The sequence below is a fragment of the Gallinula chloropus genome (genome assembly GCF_964237585.1).
Source record: "Gallinula chloropus genome assembly, chromosome: 4".
In the NCBI taxonomy this organism is placed as follows: Eukaryota; Metazoa; Chordata; class Aves; order Gruiformes; family Rallidae; genus Gallinula; species Gallinula chloropus.
In genome coordinates this window covers 80,263,216-80,288,292 of record NC_140088.1, presented here as the reverse complement: position 1 = coordinate 80,288,292, position 25,077 = coordinate 80,263,216, and the positions used below count along the sequence as shown (strand labels likewise).

The following is a 25,077-nucleotide window of genomic DNA, read 5'->3' as shown; positions in this document are numbered from 1 at the left end:
GCAACAGCATAATGCAGAGGAGCTGAAACGCAACAGGGAACATGCTCAAGCAATAAACTAATTGCCAGCCTAATAAGACGTACATCTTAAGTGCCACGAATTGATGCCACTTGGCACAGGGGAGATCAAGCCAGGGCAAACAGGAGCATGCCCCTCTTCCTTTAGGCTTCAACTTTACTGCAGTTCTCTATAACACGTTTACGACACATTCTTTAAAATCAGAGACCATCTGTGCTTAAAGTAACTAAGTAACTTCAAAGTCCTTTTTTTTAAAACAAGAACAATAGGAAAAAAGGCTTAACAGTTGTTACACAGGCATAAACACACAGGGGAAAAAAATACATACTACAGAATATTATGTCATAAAATCCACAGCTGCCTTCCACCAAAATAATAAGTCCACTGGTAATGAGTTTAGTTGGTTACACTGTGACTTCTTTTGGTACTGACAATGACTGCTAGTAAATGAGGCTATAAATATTAGTGCAAATGAATTCTAGTAAAGCAAGAAAAGATCCTCAAGTATCTGGTCTATTTCTTGCACGGTTATTCTAAGGACACCGTGTCACACATAGCACATTTTAAACTGAATATATTTACATTTATGAGAGTTTAATGACACTTGCGCACCCTTGGTCTTCTAGTATATGCTATAAGAGAAGTTATTCTTTATACAGCTAACTATGAAAATTAGTTGAGAATTTTAAAAAGTTTAGACTTTTTAGAAGTCTTCGTTGTGTGCCTGTGCAACTAATAGATGATTTAAAAATGCTGAATTATGCTTAAGCCTCATAAAACAGTCTAATGCTGAGCTCAATCAATTTTCTGATGAAGCGCTGACCAGAAATAGCGGAAGTTATTCATTCTAAGAAGCTTAGACAAACCCTCTCTAGCACAAAATTTTAAAAAATACTACTTGTTCAGAAAGCAATTAAAACCCTCTTGAGTCTGATTGGTGGCCTTGTGGTTAACACCACGAGCAGAATGGAAGTGTGGGGTTTTTTACACTCATGTCAGGAAGAAACGAAGTTCTGTCGAGCCAGAACTCTGTTTCCTCAGAGCAGGGAGGGAGCACAGCGCTTACTGAACTCCACTGTATACATAACCATCAACATGCATATCACCATCATTTGGTATTTCCAACCAAAATCTAGCCTAGGTTTCTGTGACATAAGCCTTGAAGAGTAACATGCAAACATGAACAAAACCATTAAAACATTTGTGAAAGACAAAACTTCCAGACAGTGATGCCACCAAACGCTCCCTTGCTACTTAAGCTGGCCACTACTATGCATCTTTACTTGTCTGTTAGAAAATTGTACTTCACACATGAATTTAAAATTTAAAGCCACTTAATGTCTAATTGATGCTCACATTCAACAGACTGATGAAAACTTGGTGGTTTCCAAAACAGGAAATAAAGTTTTCTTTACAGTCAAAATGTGAAAAATTGGTATTTACAGTTAGGTAAGGAAAACACCACTCACAGGTTGGTGCTATTTCAAGAAATAAATAGTTGGTTCCATTTCCCTATTCCTCCACTCAACCGCTACCAATTTCCAGGTGTAGTGGTGCTGTGTAAACATATGCACTGTCCATTATCAGTTCAGAAAATAATTAAGTTTAATTTCTTTTTTTATAAGAAAATAATTAAAGCAGAAGCTTAGTGTAACATTCGATGTTTAATTGAAGAATTCATGGAATTTAAATCAGTGTATGGCACCAGAATGTTATATCCTGGACAGTTTCTATCATAAGCAAATATGAATAGTTTATCTAAAACCTAATTGCAACGCTGCGTTCATGTGGGTTCAAAACCCACATAAGAATTCCTTGTTTGACTTGAAGTTTGAAAAGAGCAAGACATTTTTGCAAATGTTTTAGACGATTGTAGTGAGATGTTAATACAACTGACGTGCAATAATTGGACATGATGGGCAATCCCCAGCTGCTTTCAAAGTACTGTATTTGTAAGAAAGCTGGCTTCTCTTTATGATTCACAGAACATTAAAAAGTCCTTCCAAAAGTAACTATCAGTGTTAGGACATCCTTGGACTATCCACAGGATTCCTAATCAGCACTTCTGAATTTAACGTACAGACCACAGCAGCATCCGCCTTTAACACCTCTCAGCTATTTCACATCCTAGAATGCAATCTCACACAGATATTATTCTGTCAACAATGCTTAGACTATTAAACCTTTTTAGGTTAATGACAAATGCTGCAACAGCAGATTACCTCAAATCTTCAATTTTACCTTAACTCACAACTATTTACAGGAGCACTTAAAATATTAAAATATTATACAGATTACGTATACAGAAACCATTCTTTTCTTAACATGCATCAAACCCAGAAGTTATTAGCACATTTCCCCTTCCTTTCAAACACAGTATGAAGTACCTTTTCCTTCATGTTCAAAAATCTTACAGAAAAGAATGCTGGAAGGTCACCAAATGCACTGCCACTTCATAACTCCAATAACTAGGAAAGGTGGGGGTGAGGACACAAATAAATAGAAAAAAAGACCAAGGAATAAGACAAAACCCCACAATCATTGTGTGTACCCCAAAAATATCCACTGTGAAGGAGCTATGTTACAGAATGGTATAGGTGGAATATAGACACTTAAACTGAAGAGTGTAAGAGTGCATAAGGCAGAGGTATCTTTGCTTCCCATCCTCCCCCCATGCTTTCACTATTAAAGTTATGAAAGGTTAAAACTTAATTTTATGCTCAGAGGTATTGCACAGTTAACTGTTTAGTTCCCAGTAGCGTGCTTCTAAATTTTACAATGCTGATGCTTTCTCTCCCTCCCCACTAGCCTTATGAGAGAGATCACTAAATAACAATCTGATGTTCCCATCAGATTTAAAAACACTAACCAAAACCACCAAAACCCCAGAACAATAATTCACTCCAAATGCTGCAATACATTTACATGTTTCATACAATATGAAAGTCTTATTCTAATGTACTTAGGCAAATTTACTGCCCGTAATTTAAATCTCTGGCCATATGACCCAATTCCACACAAGCGAGCTCCTGTTTATCAGCATAAGGCTGATATGGGATTACCCAAGGCACACCTGTTCTGTGTGCATTTTCTTGCAAACTTTGAGGACTTTTTTTAATAAAACTCTGCTGCATAAAGGAAAATCACCATACATGTTCTCTGAGGTGAATTTCTATGACTAAAACACCATTTGGGCCAAAACACACTGATGAAGTAATAGTGTTTGTCAAATTACCTTTTTTTCTTTTTTCTAATTCCTAAAGCTGTGGCATTACCCTCATTACAAGGACGTTCACCGCAGCACCAGCAACACCAAAGCAACAGCTACAGTGGAGCTGCGTGTGCTGTTTTGATAACACATTTACTAATGTTACAGACCATTTGAACAAATGCCCTTCTGTTGAGCTGCTGCTGCAGATGAATCTATAATCCGGATCTTTAAAATAATGACAAGCCCCAAGCCATCAGGCTGGTGCCTCAGCTGGGTGGATGTGCCAGAGACTGCCAATCTTCCCTTTGACGGCAGACTCATTTGTCACCTTCTGTGCACAGCTCTGTTTTCAGCACAGCAAACTTTCTGTTTGCATGCAATCCATCTTAAAATGGGAGTGAGTTAGAGTAGTCATTTAAAATACCTGCCATCGAATTCTCCTACATACAACAACTATGTTAGAACAGGCATGAAGAAAACCTGTAAGTGATGGGTGCTTATCCCAAAGGTCCCATTTCCAGATTATTTAATTTAGCCTACAAAACTGACTCGAGCAAAGGCTCACCACAGTAACAGAGCACACAAACTTTTTCCTGGACTCCATATTTATTTATGCTTTAAATCCAACAATCCTTCTAACAAAAAAAAAAGAAAGTCAACTTATCTTTTGTGTTCCTGAAATAATTATAATGGTCTTACTTATTAATATTTTTCTTGAAAGATCAAAACTTTATTCAGTACCTATGCTTGTAAAGTCACTTTATGTGATGCTTGACTGATTCACCTGTGTTTTTTTACGTAAAGCAAAAGGTTATTATTTACACAAGCCCAAAGTTTAGAGTAAATAACATGGCATTAAAGGTATGCATTATCGTTATTAAATGTTAAGAGTTTGACATTAAAACTTGAGATATTAAATTACTTCAATTGGCAGAATGGTCACAGATTAGTGTAACTATTTCAGTACTTCAGGAGTAGAAAAAAATCCAGTCTGTCAGGATAGATGTTTTCCCCAATGTTCATAAAATTTTCTCACTTTGGTGTAAGGACAAGAGTTGAAGATAACGTGTTAATTAAATCAGAGAACATGAGAATGTGCTTTCTGCTTTTAAACTGTGAAAAAAAAAAAAAAAAAGGAATGAAAGCAAAAAAAGCAAACTCTCTTTTAAGGTCATGAACAATAACATTGGACATATAGGGCTAGCAAGGCCTCTTTACCAGATCTAAACAGTACCTTGACACACCTACCTGCTGGGCATGAGGTCCACTACAGAGATAAAAATCACCTTACTATATTGGTGGAAGAAAAAAAAAAAAACCAAAAAGCCACAAAAACCCTTATAACATCGTGTTCACACCAATTTCACAGCAGGAATCCAGAGACACAAGTTCTTCTCCTATGTGAAGTGCCAAAATTTCATGTACTTCACTGTATAATAATGCAGGAAAACTTATATAAACTAGCTAACTGCATACCTTTTTCATGGTATACTGCTGCTGCACTGTTAAAATGCTAAGAATAAAACAGAAGTATTTTTCTGAGGTCAATCAAGTGCCCAGATTCTAGACCATTACAACTTCTTTACCAGCCCCACTGAATTCTGTTACCTGAAATATGCTGACATGAGCTGCAAAGATGATTTTTCTGGCATGGTACTGGACACATTTGTGACCACCCTAGGCAGGGGAACAATTATTTAATGCTTCAGTCTAAAACATGAATGGATTAAAACCAAACAAACCCCAGATTTTTCCAGTCTTCTCAATGCCAGCTAGTTTTTCTGATGGGTTTAGGTGTTTATTCATTGGAAGACTTCAGCAGTGGTGGAGAGGGAGTATTTTTCTTTTAAGGAAACATGATATGTTTTCTAACAGCTTCCCTCGAACTTAGAAGTTTTAAGAAATCTCTCATTACTATATTCAAGGTGTAGACACAGATGGGACTGGTAGAAAACCTCCAGTCCACCATTTGGTTTCCAGATTCCCCAAATAATGGTGAAAATTGTGTGTCATTTTTACTACCATGTGTCATGTTGAGTCCTTTCTGTCCATCTTCTTAAATGTTTATTTGAACATCTCCTGGGGTAACTAATTACTTATCTCTGGTATTTTTAGGAAGTTTGACTTTGAAAGGGACAGTTGCTGCTACAGAGGATTTTCATTTTATTTGAATTGTCTGTTGGAAGGAAATAACTTTTGGTTTTATCTCCAGCACAGTCTTACCCAATGAGACACTCCAAAAAGCCTACTCCAGAGGTTTCCAATTCAAATGAACACTAAAAACAGTGTACCAGTGTAAGATCATTTTCTTTTTTGGAGAAGTCTCTCTTCATGCCCCTGTATATCCTCCTTTGTGTAATGCACTAATATATCTTGAGTGCTTCGTGCCCTGGCTCTTGCTACTGTACAGAGCTCATTTATCCAGACCTTTTGCTTTTATCAGTAACAAACTCCATGCAACTTCAGCTTTCCCTTACTTTTAAAAGTAATTATCAAGCAAAATGAGCCAAATTGGTTTTAGATAGGAAAAAAAGTCAAAATTCAACATTAGATACTTCAAATAAAGAGACATCAATATAAAATTCTAAGAAATGCCCTTTTCCTTGCCTTTTTTCCAGTCAAATCAATCAGGGAGCCAACTACCCCCAACTGACAGATGTCCTATTTTGCAAATTTTCCCCTTGCAACTACAAGATCAGTTACCTAGATATAGAAATGCTAAATAAAATTATGGAGAACTACACCCACCACATTGAGTGCCCCTAATAATTTGATTCTACACTGCTTCATGTTCCAAGATTACCATCAGAAAAGCTGTTAGTGTGCTTACATTTAGAAGATGATCTTTTGAGCACCATGGATCATTTGCAGATTTTAAAAGCAGTTAGGTGCAGACCTTTACACTTGCCAAATTACAACATTCAAGAGTAAAACAGAGACTATAATAATAATAATAAAAAGTAAAATAGCTTGACTGAGTTCAAGAAGCGTCTGGACGCTGCACTCAGTCCCATGCTCTGACTTGTCTGGCGCTGTGTGGAGCCAGGAGTTGGACTCAATGACACTTATGGGTCCCTTCCAACTGAGGATATTCTATGACTATGAATTTACATTGTAGCATATACAAATAATGGAAAACAGAGCAAGAGCACCATGTGTAGTTCTTATGCCTGCCATATCAATACCTGTAACACCAGCTGTTCCAAGTGCATGTCAAAACTTTACTATCTGAAAATTCAGAGATAATTAAGGTTAACCACTCAAAACTAATGCCCAGCTCCCCATACCTACTGCTTATACAACAGAATAATAATACTTTTACTAGACCTTACATAAAAGTTTTATCATTCCATAAAAAAAAAGTTCCCTGCCTTGGCTTTGATAACAGCTTGTTCACTTTCCTGGACTGAACTATCAGTATCACGACTATCATGCAAGCATGAACAATGGCATTTAGACTTAGCAGGACTAGCCAAGGCACAGTAATACACACATCTACCCAACAAAGTATATAGGGTTTACATATTATAAGATTTTGATCTCAGCCTTTCCAGTGTTTAAATTATTCCACCTGTCCTGCTTAAATTTTAAGATTTAGACTACCAGGGAAGTGTTATGGGCATTGCTGCATCTTCATTAGCAGCTGTGGCAGCACTTTGAGACAAGCCTCGTACCCACAACTTGGGCTTGTGAGTCTCAACTAAAGGATTAGAAACAGAATTATATTGACTGTGCACTTACCATTGTAACAACTGTATTTCCTTCACTTTAAACAAACAGAACTTTTAAAGAAACCAAATCACCTCCCAAAGCTACCATGACAGACATACTCTCAAAGATCTATGCTGAGAGTTTTAGAAGTTTTAGAAATTCACACAGCAAAATGATAACTTTAAATGATTCATATCATATCCAAAAGCACTATTAAATGTACTCAGAAACAGAACCTTTTGTGCTAATATTAACATCAAATACTGATCATTTTACCTTTAGGTCACTACATCAAGCACAGCTCACATAACAGTGGCTTATATGCTTGGGGGAAAAAATACGAACAGACAACATCCTTCCATGCTTCAGTGGAAAAATGTCCACATTAGGGCTATCACTCATGATGCTCATCTGCATAGAGATGCCAGTGTTCAAAGGATCTGTGTTGGTATTCTACGTATATAATGCACAGACAGATCCCATTTCCCCATATGTACTTTATATGCAAACAGTGTTTCTAAATTAACAACCTTACACTAATGAGGATATCCTATTTAAAAAATATTTAAGAACACATGAATGTGTTTGGCTTTCTAAGCTTCCTCAACTCTAATCAAGTTTAAGTAGTGGAAATTCAATATTTGTATTTAGTTACATTTTGCAACCATCAGTTTAGAAAAAAGTTAGGAAAATTTATTTTTCTGCTGCATGAACGACTTTCTGCATTTTGATGACAAACCTCATATTTAGTTTTATACCCTGTATCTCAGAAAAGCAATCTTTTATATAATATATAAAAGAGCACATGACATGTCAGCAACAGCAAAAAAACCTCACACTACTCTGGAAAACCCAGGCCATTATTAAACAAAGTTTCACATATATTTGGTCATCAAGTATTGGCAGCTCTATGAGCTGTAAACAGGACCTAGTGTCAGAAATAGATCCAAAAAACACCAACTTATATTACTGACACTTCAGTTGCAGAAAATACTGCGTAGTTTCAAAGTTTCTCTTTGAATTTCCAAATCTAATCACAATTACAAATCCAGTTATGGCATCAATGTGAGCCCTTCCCAAAGGGAATGGAAGAACAGTAAATCCCAATGGATATGAGTTCTGCAGCAGGGATGATGCAATATATAAAAATAGACATCCTCTGACAGAAGCTGCAAGTTGAGTAAATAACATACTGGATGTCATTAATTTTGCATTAGCTTGCTAGCAGACAATACTAAAAGGATGATGAACTAACAAATTTGTTTCGCTTCAGGTGCTACACAAAAGAAAATCGTAGCATTGCTCAGCTATTAACAGTAATACACAACATGTAAGTTTGAACAGCAACAGTCCCTTACAAGACAGATGAAGGAGGGAAGCCATGTAGCTAAAATGGTTGTGTTTTGCAACAAAACACCAAACATAGGGATGGGAATCACATATTGTCATTATAACATTACTGGGGGTGTTCCCATAAAGAAGCATCCAACTTCTATTAAAAAAAAAGGTTAAAGGGAACTGCACAAATTGTCTCAGGAATTTTTTTAGTGCCTGTCTTCAAAATACACATGCATATATAACACAGTCTCACGCTTCAGGAGTTAGCATTACTGCATGTGTTCAAATATTACATATACAGACTAAGCATATCTATTCAGTATTTTGTAGTGCCTCCTAGTAGAATGGACACATCAATCTCCTCCAAAATCATGGGGTGATTATCACCATCATGGAATAATAAAACCAGTTGCTCTTGAAATTGCACACTGAATTTTGTAAATTAATTAGCTTTTCTCATTTATTAATGGAATGATCAATACAGTATATTTTATTCTAAACAATAGAAATGTTAAATAAAATATTTTTAATTGAATGCATTATCCCTAGGAAACAAATCTGCTTTAACAAACACACAGACATTATTTGTGTGATCAAACGTATGATTAAAGCAGCCTGCATACTATGCTACTTCCCAGCAGCTATACATTGTAAATTTCGGTGTGTGTACAATCATCTTTTTAATTACCACACCTCTGCTCACATTAATTAATCAGTTTCATAACCAAGAATAGAGTCCAGTTCACTTTATATTTGTTCTAAGTGAGGTGACCTTTTTGATTCGAGTCCACATATGTCACACAACAGGACCTTCTCAGCTTCCTTTCTCCTTGACCTTCACACTCTTCCTCTATCTTGAGCAAAACTAAGGTAGCACCAAGTTCAAAAATTAAATGTATTTAAGTAGGTTTAGCTGCCACAACTCATACGAGTCTTAAAAGCCAAAACCCTCAAACACCCTGCTTCCCCAAAGATTTTTGATGAGCAAGTCTATCTGACTTGGATCCACAGTAGTTTTTCTGGGCCCTTTTTCCTTCGTAAATAGACTTGATTAACACTTCCAAAGTCAAGGATGGTTAAAAAATTGGGATTTTTCCCCATGACGTCTCCATATTCCTTATACCTTTGTATAAATTCAAGCCTTCCCTGTGTTCATACCTCTTTGTCCCTCACCTTATCAAATAAACTTCCTAGATTCAGCAAATTAGCTCAGATGTGGTACATCTTCTTAAGATCACATTATTTGTTTGTTATTATTCAAATTACAAAGATTCTCTTTAAGTGAAATTGTATTTAGAAAGAAAGTGCTAGATAATCCTAATGATGTAGTCAGGAATGCTAAAAGCTGCAGCTATTTACAGGCTTGAAAGATGGACAGTATTCCTTTAAACTAATTCCTTGTAGAACGGTATCTGACAACTGTTCCTACTGATTCAAACTAAACTAACTGAACTTTTACCTATAATAAAGATTGCTATGTACACTGTTATCTTTGCATCAACTTAATATGTAGAATACAAAGCACTAACAAGAATACGTTATAGTAAAGTATATCACAATGCCATAAAGCCCACATTGTTGAGAGACAACCACATATGAGGCATTTCATGATCATTTACAGGGTCCATGGAAAGACAACCAGCAATATATACCTTACAACATGAACATAAGTATACACGCAGAGAAGCAATTGCATGATGTACTTTTTTAAGATTAAGTCTCATCCAAAATTATACCTGGCATCTGTAACAAAGTCCTAAAATAGCTTTTCTGAATTCTCATTTACTCTATTACCCAAAAGAAAATACTGCTTTTCTTGTAAACTTCCACATGGCTTCAGTAACCATCAAATAAATTAAGGAAAACAACTAAGACTTTGCAGCAAATTTGAGCAGAAAAAAAAAAATCATATATTTAATCCTTCCTGATTAGAAATGTCACATAGAAATGACATAAAACAGCTTTTTTGATTTTTACAATGTAATTTTTTCCAGACAAAAGAATCGGAACATAAATTTTCAATCAGAACTTTTAGACTCTCGGCAGACAATGTGAATCCAAATGGGATCAGGAAAAAAAGGCGACTTTGCCAACAGTTTGCAATAACTGTTAGCTACAAGAGAAGACAGGGCAGGAAGGAAGATTTCTACAGTTTGCTACTGAGCAGGTTCTAATAACTTTTTAAAAAAATATATAACAAAACTAGAAAACCCCCTCAGGCTTATTTTTTTCAGGGAGTCATGGCTGCAGATGAGACTTGACTCAGTGATATTAGACCTGGTTTCATTTCCACCCCTCTTCTCATTCAAACTTTCAAGTCACAACCTTCAGATAAAATCCAGAAGGGCAATACTTGTGTGCCCTTAACGCATCGGCACAATGACTGGCTCCGTAGCACTGTGTGTGAGGAGAAAATTGTTACACGCCTGTAACTCGGGGAAGAAGCTGTGGTTACTGATGGCTCCGTGCCCACTTCTCCCTCCCTTCCAACAGCGGGTAAATGGATTGTCACCTCACGTGAATCTCAGGCTGAATGGGATAAGAAAGGCTCCTCAAGGCAGAGAGGCCTTTTGCTGGCATTTCGGCAGCTAGCTTTAAAAAGCCTGGCTGAGGATGCACTAGCAGCAGTTTTCATAAGCCTGTTAACTAATTCAAATCAGGACAGTTTCTCACAAAGTAAAAATAAATCTGAAACACACTAGTTTCCTTTCAGGGCTATTCACAGGTGCTTCAGCATTTTATTTACCCACATCTCTACACATTCCTCAGCATGCTTTGATATTTTCTCTTTGGCAGAGTAAAGACTATGGTACAGACTTGTAAATGCCCTCAACTCAGTTTACAGATCAAATCTAAGGCACAGGAACACAGTCACAAACCAGGGAGTTATAAATTACTACTTGAAATTACTACTTATAACCTCTATGCCACCGAAAACCAGCATTTTATTTTGGGCTAAGTTATTTTTCCCTTATGAATATCTGTTCATTTACACTAAATATGTCATGCATTATATACATAATAGCCAGATCAACAACACTCTGACTGGGCACTACCAATTCTTCACAGAAGCACTGAAGCATCCACAAAGTTTATTCCCAGTAAGATATTTCCAGAACGTCTACCCCTTTTTAAAATTCACTCCATAGGAGACAATTCTATTTTAAAGTTTGGAAAAATAAAAATCAGTCTAAAGCAGAAGTAAAGCCATGTCCATGCTCTTTCAAGTCAAGTCACTCAAAACAAGGGCTCTTCACTGAAAGCATTAAAGTAACCTTCAGTATAGAAATACACAGAAGGAAAATGCACTTTCAGAAGTGAAAATACAATTTCTATTCTTCAGTAAGGAGGTGTTACACTAATCAATTTCAGGGTAGTTTCTGACACATTAGAAGTATAAGCAAAAATTTTCTACGAAAAAAATCTGAGTAAGGTTTTCCAGATTCAAGTACGAACAGCTCAATATAAACTTATGAGGATATTTTTTCTTCCCTGAAAAAGAACAGATCTATTTTACCAAACTACAAATGGTGGCAAAAAGGATGTTGTTATATCAGTCTGATAAAACAAATGCATTATATTTCCCTATGTTATGAAGTTTCTGTTTTCCTCACCCTAGAAATTAGCAACACTTGTTCCAAAAGTAACATGCCTAAGTACAATATTCAACATTAGATTTCACTTCAAATGGTCCTTGAAGCATTAGGGTAAGTTTTCAAACTACTGCAAAGTATTTCAAATTCCTATCATAATTTGAAAAGCATATTATCACTCTTAGACGTAATATCTTAGTAACAGTAGGTTACTCAGGACTCAGGGCTCATTTCACAGAAATGAGCACTGATCTGAAGATGTGAACTGGGTTCCTAAAAGAAACATACCATACATGCTGAAGAAAGAGAATTTCAGCACAGATAACACAATAGTGAAATCTGAACCCTCTAAATCTTTTAGATAAATTAATTGAACAACGTTATACAGAAGATTATTTTAAAATAGTAGAGTAGTAGGTGTGGAAAGGAAGAATTTTGAAGCTAAAGGAAAGAGTTTCAATTTGTTTGCAGTTCTATCACAAGAGATTCCTCAATCCTAACAGTAAAGATACATAGCCATTGGACAAGACACCTTTCTTATCAAACCTTGTATTTGGTGGTTGGTCAGTATTTGCTCACTTCTGCACTGACAAATGAAATTACAAATACAAGTTTGGATGCTACTCACATATTCTGCATTTAAGACCTGCTGTAAGGCAAAACTACTATGTCTTTTTGTCTGCCAAATACTAAATATTTTATATGTACCCTTTGCTTATTTTTCTCCATTTTCTCTAAATCACAGGACACCAAAGCAAGAAAGAAAGGTCAGTCGGGCTGGGCAAGAGACACTGTGTGTCACCAAATTCTACATTTACATTAGTATTTTTATATCATAGTGAGATTGCTCAAGTGCCAAAGCAAAGGCTACGAGGCGATTTTTGTCATCTCATTGCATCAGTATTATGATATCACACTGCAAATCCACAAGTAAATTGTTAGTGGACCATACACAGTAAGTTACAATACCTGAGGTTTAGTGCATTCCTGTGAGCCAAAATGAAATGAATGCCATATAGGAGGAAAGGAAAAGATGAACATTATCAGACATGCCATAGTACATTCCACCACTATGAAGATAATGTTACAATTATGTTAATGAGGGCCACTGTCCCCCACAGGTTGACTGTACTGCAGAAAGCCATGCCACAACTGAGCACCTCATGTAGTTTTTAGTTCTCGAAAAGCACAGCCATGCATCTTCATTTAAGCTTTACATTTTCTCAAAGATATAGAAAAATTTCTTCAGAAAATACTGTTTGAACTTTCTGAAGAAAAGCAGACTAGTACAAATAAGGCATTTATAACTTATAGACAAAAAAATTCTACACGGTAACTAAAGATTTAGAGTAACACAAAAAATAAGAAAATTACACATTTTGGAAGACATTGAGGATGCTACCAGAGCAGATCTATTACTTTCAATCTCATGTACCTAACACCTAAATGCAGAACAAATCCACAAGGAAGTGTAAACTTGAAAACAAATGCCTCATAGTAATACTTCTTTCAATTTGACTTTAACACATGTATTGCAATAGCTGAACATCTGAATTTTTTTAATGCTTCTTTATCCATAATTAAGCAGTAGAACCAAAGATGAGACCCTGACAGATGCTGACCAAAGAATGGATGGGCAACAAGCCCACAAGATATGTGCTAATGTTATTTTAATTCCTTTGTGGTTCCAAAAACCCCCGCTTTCTTCAGTCAATTTTTCAAGAAATGAAGACCACAAAAAATGAGGTCAAGGGACATAAATTAGGAAGGGAGAAAAGACAATGCAGCCTTTAACACATATGGTTAAAGCAATAGAAATAATATTTGCAATAGGAGAGAATGAGAGAACAATGTATACAAGATCACCAAATACTGTAAAAAATAGAAGGGAATGGGCCAGCATGGCGAGTCTTGACTACATTGTTAATATTGCTTATTTGACTCTATTTGCTTTGTGAAAAAAGTAAAGTCAGTCATATGCATCGTATTCCACTTTTTAAAGCAACATTTGACTGCAATTATTGCAGATTTTACAGTTTATTTGGCAATCTCTTCCAACTCAATATGAAATCTCACTTGCAATGAATTTCCCAACACATACACAAAATCATTATGAACTTGCACAACAGAATGGCACACAATGGGCTTTTGCTCTTAGTACCAGATAAGCATCCAAAAACTCATTAGGCATACCTACAGTGAAATTTATACAACAGGCATGGACCTACTAATGCAAATGGCACTGTGTCTCAGCTAAACATTGCCCTTCTAGAGTTAGATACAAATCGCACTAGAACTGTTGTTTGCTAATCACAACATACACATCTAAATAATACAAAAGTAATTATTCCTGTAATTCCTGCAGAGAACAATACCACATATTTATTTTTTCAAAAACAGACCAGTAAAATGTTTCATCTTCAAACCAAGTGAACTGGCTCAATCCGTAATAAATTTAGAGGCAATTAAAACTGCACTGAAAATTAAACCATTAAAAGCTGTTGTATAAACAAAAACAAATTGTTGGCATAAAATGTAATTATTCAACTCATGAGGAAAAGCCTGTATAATTAACAGATGTAATCAAACATCTACACACTTACAGACACACACTGAATATACAGGGAACTGGCAAACAAGTCAAGGATAAAGAAGGAAAAATGGAAAAAACCTACAACTGCATTGGATCAAAGACAGTATTTTAAAAACACTAAGGCTCTAATCCTTCAAATTTATATGCGTGTGGCTTACACTGTGCAAAATTCAGCCTAATGAACTCAATGAGATTAAATATGCACAAAGTTATTTATGCCCATGCCTTTATGGTTCTAGCAGATTTGGAGACTTAAATGAGAGCCAAAGACAAACAGCTTTTCCAGTATCTTGCTTACAGTTGAAATCAATACCAAATAAATACATTATAATAGAGCTTTTCTCAATTTAAAAGCCGTATCAAATATTTTGTGAAATGAGCTTTAATTATTAGTTTATTTAAATCTCAAGGGAAAGCCTTGAAACTTTCAACATGTAAGATTACCCCTCAGAAAAAAAAATAAATCAAATTAAGTAAAATGCCCAAATGGGCAGACTACGTAGTTCACTGAAACCAAAGAATAAAGGGCTCTCGAGGCAGACACCAGTAAAGGTTAATTTGACATTTAGGTTCTGGATACCAAAAAAGAAATGACAGATTCAATCTGAGAACTTGGCTTACTGCATTGCAGGGTCGTCTTTTTCAGGCCAAAAAATGTTATCATATACATGAATGAGTGCTTCACTAACTGACCTTTTAACACTGTACACTAAATTATTTGTATTGTAACTTAATATCAAAAGGAAATGAGAACATAGTTTCTTTCACAATTTCAAATAATGACTGGAACATTAAGAAATAATACATGACATTCACGGTCATAAAAAACTTGCTTTCCACTGTGAACTAAGATGCAAGCTGTGCACTTATTTATGTACTGATGGAGCCAAATTAACTCTGTTTTAACGGGAAACCTCCCTACAAAAGCACACTGTTCTGCCAGAACCAAGTTTGACCATCTTGTTTTGAGTAGTTTTCTGATTTATGTTGTTGTGAACCATAAATACAGACATCTTACCGTATGGTAGCCTCTAAGTAGAGGTGGCTTCCCCACTGGATAAGGGTCAACAGTGTCAATAATTGTTTGCCTCTCTCCTTTCTGATTGATTTTCCTAAACCTTCTTCGAGATTGCCTGTGAGAAGCTTGACGCTGAAAATACTCCTCATTTTCATCCATATAATCAACCTATAAGAAATGCAAGTAAGTGTCATTTCCCACAAGACATCAAAGTTTATGTTTAGAAATGCGACAAATTCTATTTTCAAGAAACATGTTAGCTTTGAATTTCCTGCACTTTCAACACTAAGGGTGAAGGCACCAATTAAAAAAAAAAATACAAAAAAGTAATCACTGGCATGAACTGCATCACCAAGTAAGAACACTTTTCAAAAATTACAGAAATGGTCACCTCACCATTCTTTAGTTTCTCCCTCTACCCTTCTTATTCTGGTAGGAGGGTTGGTCTAGATTATCTTTTGGGGTTCCTTCTAACTCCTAACATTCTGTGATTCATCCAGATTCACCACTCAACACAAAAAAGAAACGGATACGATAGGGCACTTGGTAGTTTTCCAGCTGACCTCTATTTGTCACTTGGGATCTTGCTTAGCCCAAGCTGTGGCAAAGACTTTGCTCTTCAACAGGCATCCCCATTTTTATTTTTTACTTCTAGTATTTTCAGATCATAAAAGGATTTCTAGTAGACTGGATTTACATAAAAACAAATCACTTTAAAACAGCAGCATGGAGAATAAAAAGTACTTTAGGTATATCCTAATATAAAATTAGTCATCTTGCTTCACAAATCTTCAAAGACATCCTAAATTACTACACAACAATGCACTGCAATGAAATACTTGAACTAGGAATTCTGGTTTTCCTGAAAGAGGAGAACAACCTTTTTATAGTAGTTTGGCTGAAAATCAACAACCCTACTGTTTTCATCCTACTAATAGAAACCTTACTGAAGACTAACAGGGAAATGAGGGGGGGAAAAAAACAACCAAAAAAACCAAAACTAAACAACTTTGAGCATTGCCCATACACGAGGATTCAATTAACTCTGTCTTCTACCCAATTCCACCCCACAGAGATAAATAGTATTTCTGAAGATGCAGAGATGAGCTCATGAGTTACCTAGCAAGGCTTCTGTGTATTTTTCAACAAGTAATTAAACAAAATACTCCCACGAATTTGCAGAGTATCTGTGTCAGAAGCATCCCATCCTAGTCAGTTCATACCACTACATACAACTTTGAGCCTACTAGTACAAGGAGATGAGCACAGTTCCTGGTTCAACCAGGAAGCAGCGGTAAAACTTACCACTTACTGAGGATTTATTTCACATCTGACAGAGTCAGACTCACAACCTACACCTACCTGTCTCCCAGAGAAGAAGTGGGAGATTCTCAGAACCCTGGGGATGGGATTTTTTCTGGTCAAGAAATATGAATTACTCCTTTGAAAGATGAAGTGTTCAAATTCAGCTCTCCCAGAATGCTAGAGTTTTGGTTTTTTGGGACTAAGATGACCCATGTTAGAGTCACACACCTTTCCTGGACCCAACATTATCTATCATCAGTCCAGAAGAGTTTTTTTCTGGAATCTTGTGTTCAGTTATCTCCTTTCCCTATGCCTGTATTTATAGCATTCTTCCTTATGTCTCATCAAGGCATGCACAGGAGAGACAGACAGACATCTACGTATCTACCTCCAACTAAATTGCATACTTCTAGAGAACAAATCGAGGACAATAAAATGTTTCCCTAACTTATGGTCAGATACAAGTTGCGCAAACTGGTCAGACAAATCAGAGGCCAATGCAGGGCTGAATGGGGAGGTCTACTGCTGAGGAGCTGCTCCTTTACAAAGTAAAGTTACAGAGAGTTTTAGTTAGGGAGAGTGAAAAAAACAACTTGCATTTCTCCCATATGCCTTCTGTGTCTCCTGCTGTATTGTATTAGCTTCATAAGATGATTTTCTTAATTCGAATTGGAAGAGGGAGAGTTCTCAAACATCCGACAGAAAATGCTACCATTACACAACCATCTTTATCTGTTTAAAGTGAAACCACAAGGAGCTTAAAATCCACAAAAACGTGCCTGCATTTGCATGAAAGTTAAAAAGCTGGTGGGTTTTTTTTTTATAACTGATCAACTTTAGACAAGTAACCCAATCTCTTCTAAAAGCCTAAAGCTATACCACGATTCCCTGCGCTTCTGCAAGTTCTGCAAGAAACTCACTTATTAGGAAAAACAAAATGTTTAGTTTCACAGCCTATATTTGAACACTATATGGCTTAGATAATTGTCATGCCTGGATATCATTATTCTCAGTGACAGAAAAAAATTTAGCCCATTGATTGCACATTTCTTCAGATGATGCATTTTGAGGTGGCAAGTAAAAACTTTTGAGCTTGTGAACCCTTAGAGATGCAGCTCTTCTGCCACAGGTGTGCAGCAGACAGGAAATAATCTTCACTTAGAAAGGTCAGTAGAATTTTAAAATGTTCAAACTACTTCTTAAAGCCCCAGACAGCTGAGAATAAGTTTTAATTCAAAAAAATATTAATTCGTTACACTAACCCGACATTAAAACTTTAAAGCATCTATGCTTACTTATAATAATAAAACAACTTAAAAACAAAACAAGCAAAAACCCTCAAACTGTTCTGCTCTTCTCCTAGCACAAGAAAACTTTAATTTTACAAGAATTCCTCAAAAGTAAATGTAACAATATAAAAATGCCTGTATCACTCAAACAATGCACATGTGTGCGCAAAGAATAGCAACAAAGTTATGTAGGACATCTTAGATTTTTAAAAAGATCATGTGCAAAGCAGAACATTCTTCAAGTTTTATTGGAAGTTAAGTGTTACCAAAGCTGTCTGTTAAATTTGAAAGCAACTGAATGAAAATATTCTTACCACAATCATTTCAGATGGCTCTAAAACAATGCATTCACAGCCCCGCCTGAAGCTTCCTGCAGAACGCTTGCCAAAACTGAAGAAGAAAAATATTTCAATCAGAACAAAAGTCAGAGCTATAACACAATCCATAAGCACATTTACATCTTCTCCACATACTGTAAAGCACAGGGGAAAAAACGTACATACCTCTGCATGATACAAGTTCCACACATGTCATTTGACAGGTAACTGATACCCAAGGACACCAAAATCTGTGTATTTTGTATTTACATTGTTTACTAAGAGTATGTGCTTAATAATTTCATTAGCACAAAAGCAAGTCTCAATCAAGTGCTGTCTATTGAAGATGCACAGTTGATTCTGAACTTCATGACAGAGTTTGATCCAGCATCTTCTGATGTTACAATATTAAGTTACCTAAGCTATCTGCATTTCTATAAAGCAAGCTAACTAGCACACCAAGGAAAGAATGAAAAGGCTGATCAATTTCATTTAGGTCTTTCTTTACTTAAAATTAACTAATAAAATAAAGAATCTGAGCGTGAGAGTATTCCCAAATTGAATAGATGAGGACAGAAGGTTGTTCTGCCTTTCATGACACATTCCCACCACAGTGTAATAATTAAGCATACTATTTTTTCCCCATAGGATAAAATAGAAAGCTATTCTAGTTTCAGTTTCTGAAATACTCTGCCTTTATTAAATGAATGTGTGTGACTGCAGGCTTAACTGCGAAGAACCCTCGAAATGCAGCTGTAAAGGTAGAGTGCAGAGTACTGGTACATAATTCAGTGAAACTCAAGAGCTTTATGGTCAGATCCTTAATCATACACTGTCAGAATGGAAGAAAAGACAACCAGATAAAGTTTGTTTCTTGGCTGTGTACTTCCCTCTCAGATAGTTCATATTTAAGCCTGCCAAGCCAATGCCTGTCTTACCGTCGCAGAGAAAGGCAGGACGGATGAGAAAGTAGCTGAAACTTCAGGATCCCTCTTGGAACCTGCTGTTACACACCTGCCCTAAAATTTCCTAAGAGCCAATGCAACTATTTAGCCTTTCCCTTTCTTCAGCCTGGCTCTGTTCAGTAGAAACGGGAAACCTTCCTATCTGAAGCTCATAGGGCAACAGCTCTTAAACTACCTGATGAAAAACAAATCAGACTCAGTAAAATTATAAAATCTTAATTTTAACCAAGCCTGTAATGCAGACACACACTAAGGCACCATGTTTGTGAAAAGTAACTTTTTAATGCCTTACTTCATAAGAAGCAAACTGAAGTTCTTATGCCATTTGGAACGGTCTACCTAGCCAGTTTATAACTATTCTCCTGTCCTGCCAGGCGATTAGTAGAAATGAACAGTTTAACTTGCTACCCCAAAGGCTAATCTCTTCACAACAGCATGTTTACAGCTCAAATAGAAGGCAGTCAGATATTGAAAAGAAATGCCAGCTGTGCTTATTCATCAAAATAATAATCGCATTTAATGGTACATGGGACTTCTACAATAGAAAAAATTTTCCAGAATACTAAGCCTCTTGAAAAGAAACACTCAATAATGAAGTCTCTCAACAAAATGCGCATTTTCCTAGAGGCAAACACATGCTTCCTCCTATAGTCCAGCAACAAAACACAGGGTGCTTTACTCTACAATGCCACCTTGAATTTTATCCAATTTCAACTTCTCTTACAGATAACAAAAAAAATAATGCTATTATCTTGATTCATTAAACTGTTGCAAAAGTGACAAACGTTCTCTTGCTCATTCACCTGACCCATACACACAGTTTTTCCTTTAAAATGGAAAGAAGGGGGAAGAGAAAGGAGAAAGTAAATCAACTCATTGATTGAAAAATAACAATGCCAAAATGGTAATTAGGAAGTCAACTTATATGATATTCTAATTCAACACAGAGAAATACTACCTTTCTTCTTGCAAATCCTCATTCCCCTCTTTGTTGCCATTGGTTTTGGTCTAAATACAATATTTACTGTGTTTTTGCCAGCCCATTTTCTTGCCTCACAGCAAACATTTATTTCAACACAAATATACTTTTCTCCACCCCACAATTTCTTCTTCCTCTATTGCTGTCTGTAAGTATCAACTATAAACTTCCACCCTTTGATAATCGCTGCTGACATCCAAAAGTTTCAAGCCTTAGCAAACACAGTAAAAACACAGAACTGCTTTGGATGTGCTCTTCTACTCCTGAATAACTTCTTTGGATTATACCCTTTGGCACAAGGGACCAGGTACCCAACATATTAAGACAGGAGGCATATACTGAATTGCTACAAAGAAAATTCTTTATTTCTGTTCCTAGTAAAATAACCATGTCATTGCTGTATTGTTCAGATTCCCATGACAGCATGGAATTTATCAGCACAGACAACACATCACACACACACATACAATCTTTGACCAAGGAACACAAGGCACTTCAGGCTGCAGAAAACTCTATAATCTTTGAGAAGTATTTTAGGCAAGAAGACAAAAAAATCAAAAAAGTCCAAAAACTCAGAAGAAAGTTAAATGACCTTTCAAGTGTTACATATCTTCTTAGATATGCCATGCTAAACTTCATGACTTCCAATCTGCTGCCAAAGTTTCGTCATCAGCGAGGAATTCACATAACTGTGAAAATCAGGAAACTTTTTTGTGACTGTCCACTACATCTAGACATCTCAGAGGTGTGCAATTTTGACTGTGGTAAAACATCCATCACAGTATCCACACACTATCTGATGCAGAACCACATTTTTATAGCTACACATCATTGAATACCTGATGACATGCAGCTCTAAGAAACAACTTTAATCTTAGAGCACTGCCAATCCCATTGGTTCAGTGCAGAAGATTAATATCAGTATCAGTAAGTTTTATCAGAGTGAACTTGTTGGAGCTTTGCACAAGAGCAAAAAACAAAGACCAACGAAAAAGGACTTCAGTGTCACTCTTCTCCACCTGAAATTCCTGGGGCAGTAACCAGCCACTAGGCAGAAGCAGCCGAGCAAGATTGTTTAATTGAAAGTAAGTTACTTAAAATAATAGTAGGAAGCAAAAAGCAGCAAATACCCAAGCCATAACAAAGTCTGTTTACCGAGTTAATCAAAAAGCCCGAGCTGTAAAGCATTTTGTAAAATTCCAGACGATCTTCATATAAAAGACCAAAAGCTGGCATGCAAGCTTGCTTGAGGGATGCTGGGTATCACAAAAAACCCCAGTACAGTAGCTAAATTTTCAGTGGAAGAGCTGACAGATTATCTTCATAATACCAGTTCTATTTTAGTAACTTCTGCTACACATTCTTCTTTCCAAATTTTAATGCTAGACCAGACTTAACATAGAAAGTGAGTTTGTCTACCCAGATTTATCATGAACTATACAGTCTGCATGAGCAGTAGCTAGCTAAAGTAAAATGTGGAAAGCCTTTATTAGCTCATTTCCATGGAGCAGGGATTTGACAGATTTATTCCTTCCCTTACTGTAGTGTGGAATAGGCCTGTGGATACACACCTTCACTAGGGAGCTTAAGGTAAAACCACATTTTTATGTTTACAGCACAATAGCAAATTTTACATAAAATAAGTTTCACATTTGGTTGTATCATACTATTCCTTAATAATTTCAATATAAATTGGTTTATTACATAAAGGTAAGGTCTTCTCTTACCTAAGCCTTATTCATTTTGACTGCTAAAAATAGCTCGCTTGCAACTATTAAGTCAGTGATGCACCTGAGAAAAGCCCAGCTTTGCAACTATTTTCTCTAAATCAGTGATGTGCATGAGAGAACGTCACCAGCGCAAGCTAAGGCAGTTTAAAGTTATCTTTGCAATGGTGGCTGCCAATATAGGATGTAGAGGTTATAACAGTAATTCAGATAGCCAGAAAGCTGCCTGGCTAGGATATTGCTGCCTCACCTGAATTCCCCAAATAGCCTTGTTTTGCAGCAGTTTTCCCAAGACTTTTTTCCTGCTATCACATAAGCTCTGACTTGAGGTTCCCTGAGTATTAAACTTCACATATGCTCTCTTCAGTACCTGTCCTAGAGGCAATTTCACTTTTGGAGTCCTCTTCTGTCACAGTTACTTTTATTCCCTGTACAGCTACTGAATGCATGAGGTGAACATAAATCTACTTTAAAAAAAAAACAACTTAAAGATATACAAAACAATTTTATTTGCAGGAACGTCCTTTACAGTAGCAATTTCAAAAGTGGATGATTAAAAAAAAAAAAAGAAAAACCTTAACTCTTACATGATTAAATATTCTCCCTGAGCAACTGCTCCCTAACTATACTATTCCCCAAAGCAATTGACAAAAAGTTTAATTCCCTTCTTGGCTATATTCATAAGCATTAATTCCAGATAAAATCATTAGTACTAAAAAATCCCTTTTTGCTCACTACATGTATTAAAAGCAGATACTTTAATCCATATACATTATTTACAACTTCATTTCCATTCTAATGTATTCAAAAATTGCATTTACACTGACTGTAGATGACAGTTTCCTTCTCTGAAAGTGTAACTTACTACATACTCAGAATACATACAATGGGCTAAAGAACAGTTGTGTTACAGGTGACAACATGCTGGTTACTCGGAAGACAAGTTGTAAGTAAAAGTTAAGCATTTCCATGCTTCCCAAGCTTATGCTTTCAGTTTTCACTAAAAACAACCTTTACAATTTTAAAACCACCATTAGTGCAGGAGCTAACAAACAGCAACATGAGAATAACTTAAGGCTGACATCTGCATTTCTTCTCATTCAAATTTAATAGTTGTACTAATAAACCAAGACAACAGATTATCTCAATTAACTGAAACACCTACGGATACAAACAACATACTGATTTTTATAAGCACTTACATTTAGAGAGCACCAAAAACTTCCAGGTATTGAGAGTGACTCTTTCTATCCTTTCTACTATGATCATGACACCGGAGGACCGAGCATTTCTCTCCAGACGTGACCCGTCCATTTCCCCAGGTCCCCAGACATAGCAGTACACGCACACACAGATGCTCTTTTCAAAGCTGGCAGGAGATGCAGCAGCTACTGAAGAGGGAAGGTTTCCCTATCAGCATTCAGCCCTGTCCCCTTGCCCGGGGCCTCCACATTCCTGTTTTCACATCATCCCAGCTCCCAAATGGAAGATTATTTCTCAGCACTGGAATGTAAATGCATTCATCAAAAGCGAGGCAGAATCTGAAGAAAACTCCACTGACGACAAACACCAAGAAAAGATTTTTCAGTGAGAAGCCCTTTTCTCCCTTCTTAAAGTCAAAGATAGCTCACAGAAAACCCAGTTTCACTGGTGCAACTATTTTTCAAAAAGGCCATACAAAACGTTTTCCTCTTGACCTTTCTTTATTTTTATATTCACCACCTTGCATAAGCTCAAGGTAATCCTTAATTCAGGTATGAATCACGAGTCTTAGTGAAACTACATCTCAAGTCTTACAAAGAAAGCTCCACAAAGTCTGGTCATCTATATCATGCACATTCTTGGGCACGTTTTAGGGCACAAAACATCACTAGAGTTTTATGTATTTGCAAATGCAGCATTTGGAATGAAGCTGCTGATTTAGAATGAAGTCTATTGAACTGGCATTTCCTATAAGTCCAAAAGCATGCTCCATTTAGACATACTCTAGAGCAATTAAAAACACGAGTAACACATTTTGTTTCTCCAATTCTTAGCATTTTCTATGATACATTTATGCAAGCAATAAATTCTGTATTGATTTTCGTGGTTTGGGGTTTGGTTTTAAAAAATATATATATTCTAGCAGATACTAAAACTAGAAATGGAGTGGAGCATGATTGCTGAAATTATGCCAATACTCTAGCAATTAGATATTCAAAACCTTTCTTCCAAAGTTTTCAAATGGGGTGGATAAAAAAGCCTCTGGCTTAAGGTCAGTGCTGTGCAATATTTGCTGATACTGGACATGTAAATATACATGGAGATTAAATTAAATGCTTTCCTCCTCACCATCCCTGAAATTAATCCTTTTCTCTTCTAGACTGTACCTGAGTAAGTCTGCAAGCACAGGGCTTGAGATCAGTTCAGTTTCCCAAGCTTTTAACATATTCATGATAAAACGAGATCTTAAATTACATAAACTCAATACCTCCAAACTCTTTTTGTAAAAGTTAACATTGCTCCAGCAGAATCAGAGAAGACTACCAAAATGAAGTACAGAGGATGTCTTCAGCATATTGAGAATTTTAAGTCCTGTAACATAAAGAGTATCCGTTTGCTTTCGGGTAGCACCCACCCTGCCAATGCTATTACTGCCATGGCTATTTACATTCAAATGCTCCCTACTTCATTTCCCATCTTCCCTCTACCCTCCACTTCTCAAACTTGGAGCATGGAAGAGCCACCGTTCCTCTGGATGGATCACTTGCTGCATGTTCCGCCTGCACGTGCTGCCTGGTGCTGCTTCCTCATACCCGTGCCATGACCTCAGCTGTGACCAGCAGCTGCTTTCCATCACCGCATCAATTACGCTCTGATGATACAGAAGCAAACACGAGCAGAATGTCTGGTCTCTGACAAATCCCAAAGTCAAATCTTGATGAAATAAATCAAGATTTAACTTGCAACAATGCCAAAATGAGTTAGATTTAGTTCTACAGCAAACCAGTCACACTGAATTCCTAAATGAAAT

General features: G+C 36.4%; 1 protein-coding gene across 2 annotated transcripts in view; it reads right to left on the bottom strand.

The window, feature by feature from the left end:
• RAPGEF2 (Rap guanine nucleotide exchange factor 2) overlaps positions 1–25,077 on the bottom strand; it is a gene marked incomplete at its 5' end in the record, with an annotated part of 181,272 nt that overhangs the window by 70,018 nt on the left and 86,177 nt on the right. For both annotated transcript variants that reach the window (XM_084264147.1, XM_084264148.1), the window contains 3 exons: positions 12,841–12,858; positions 15,483–15,650; positions 18,391–18,466. In XM_084264147.1, the coding sequence (XP_084120273.1) occupies positions 12,841–12,858; positions 15,483–15,650; positions 18,391–18,466 (262 nt within the window). The remainder of the gene's footprint in view (positions 1–12,840; positions 12,859–15,482; positions 15,651–18,390; positions 18,467–25,077) is intronic.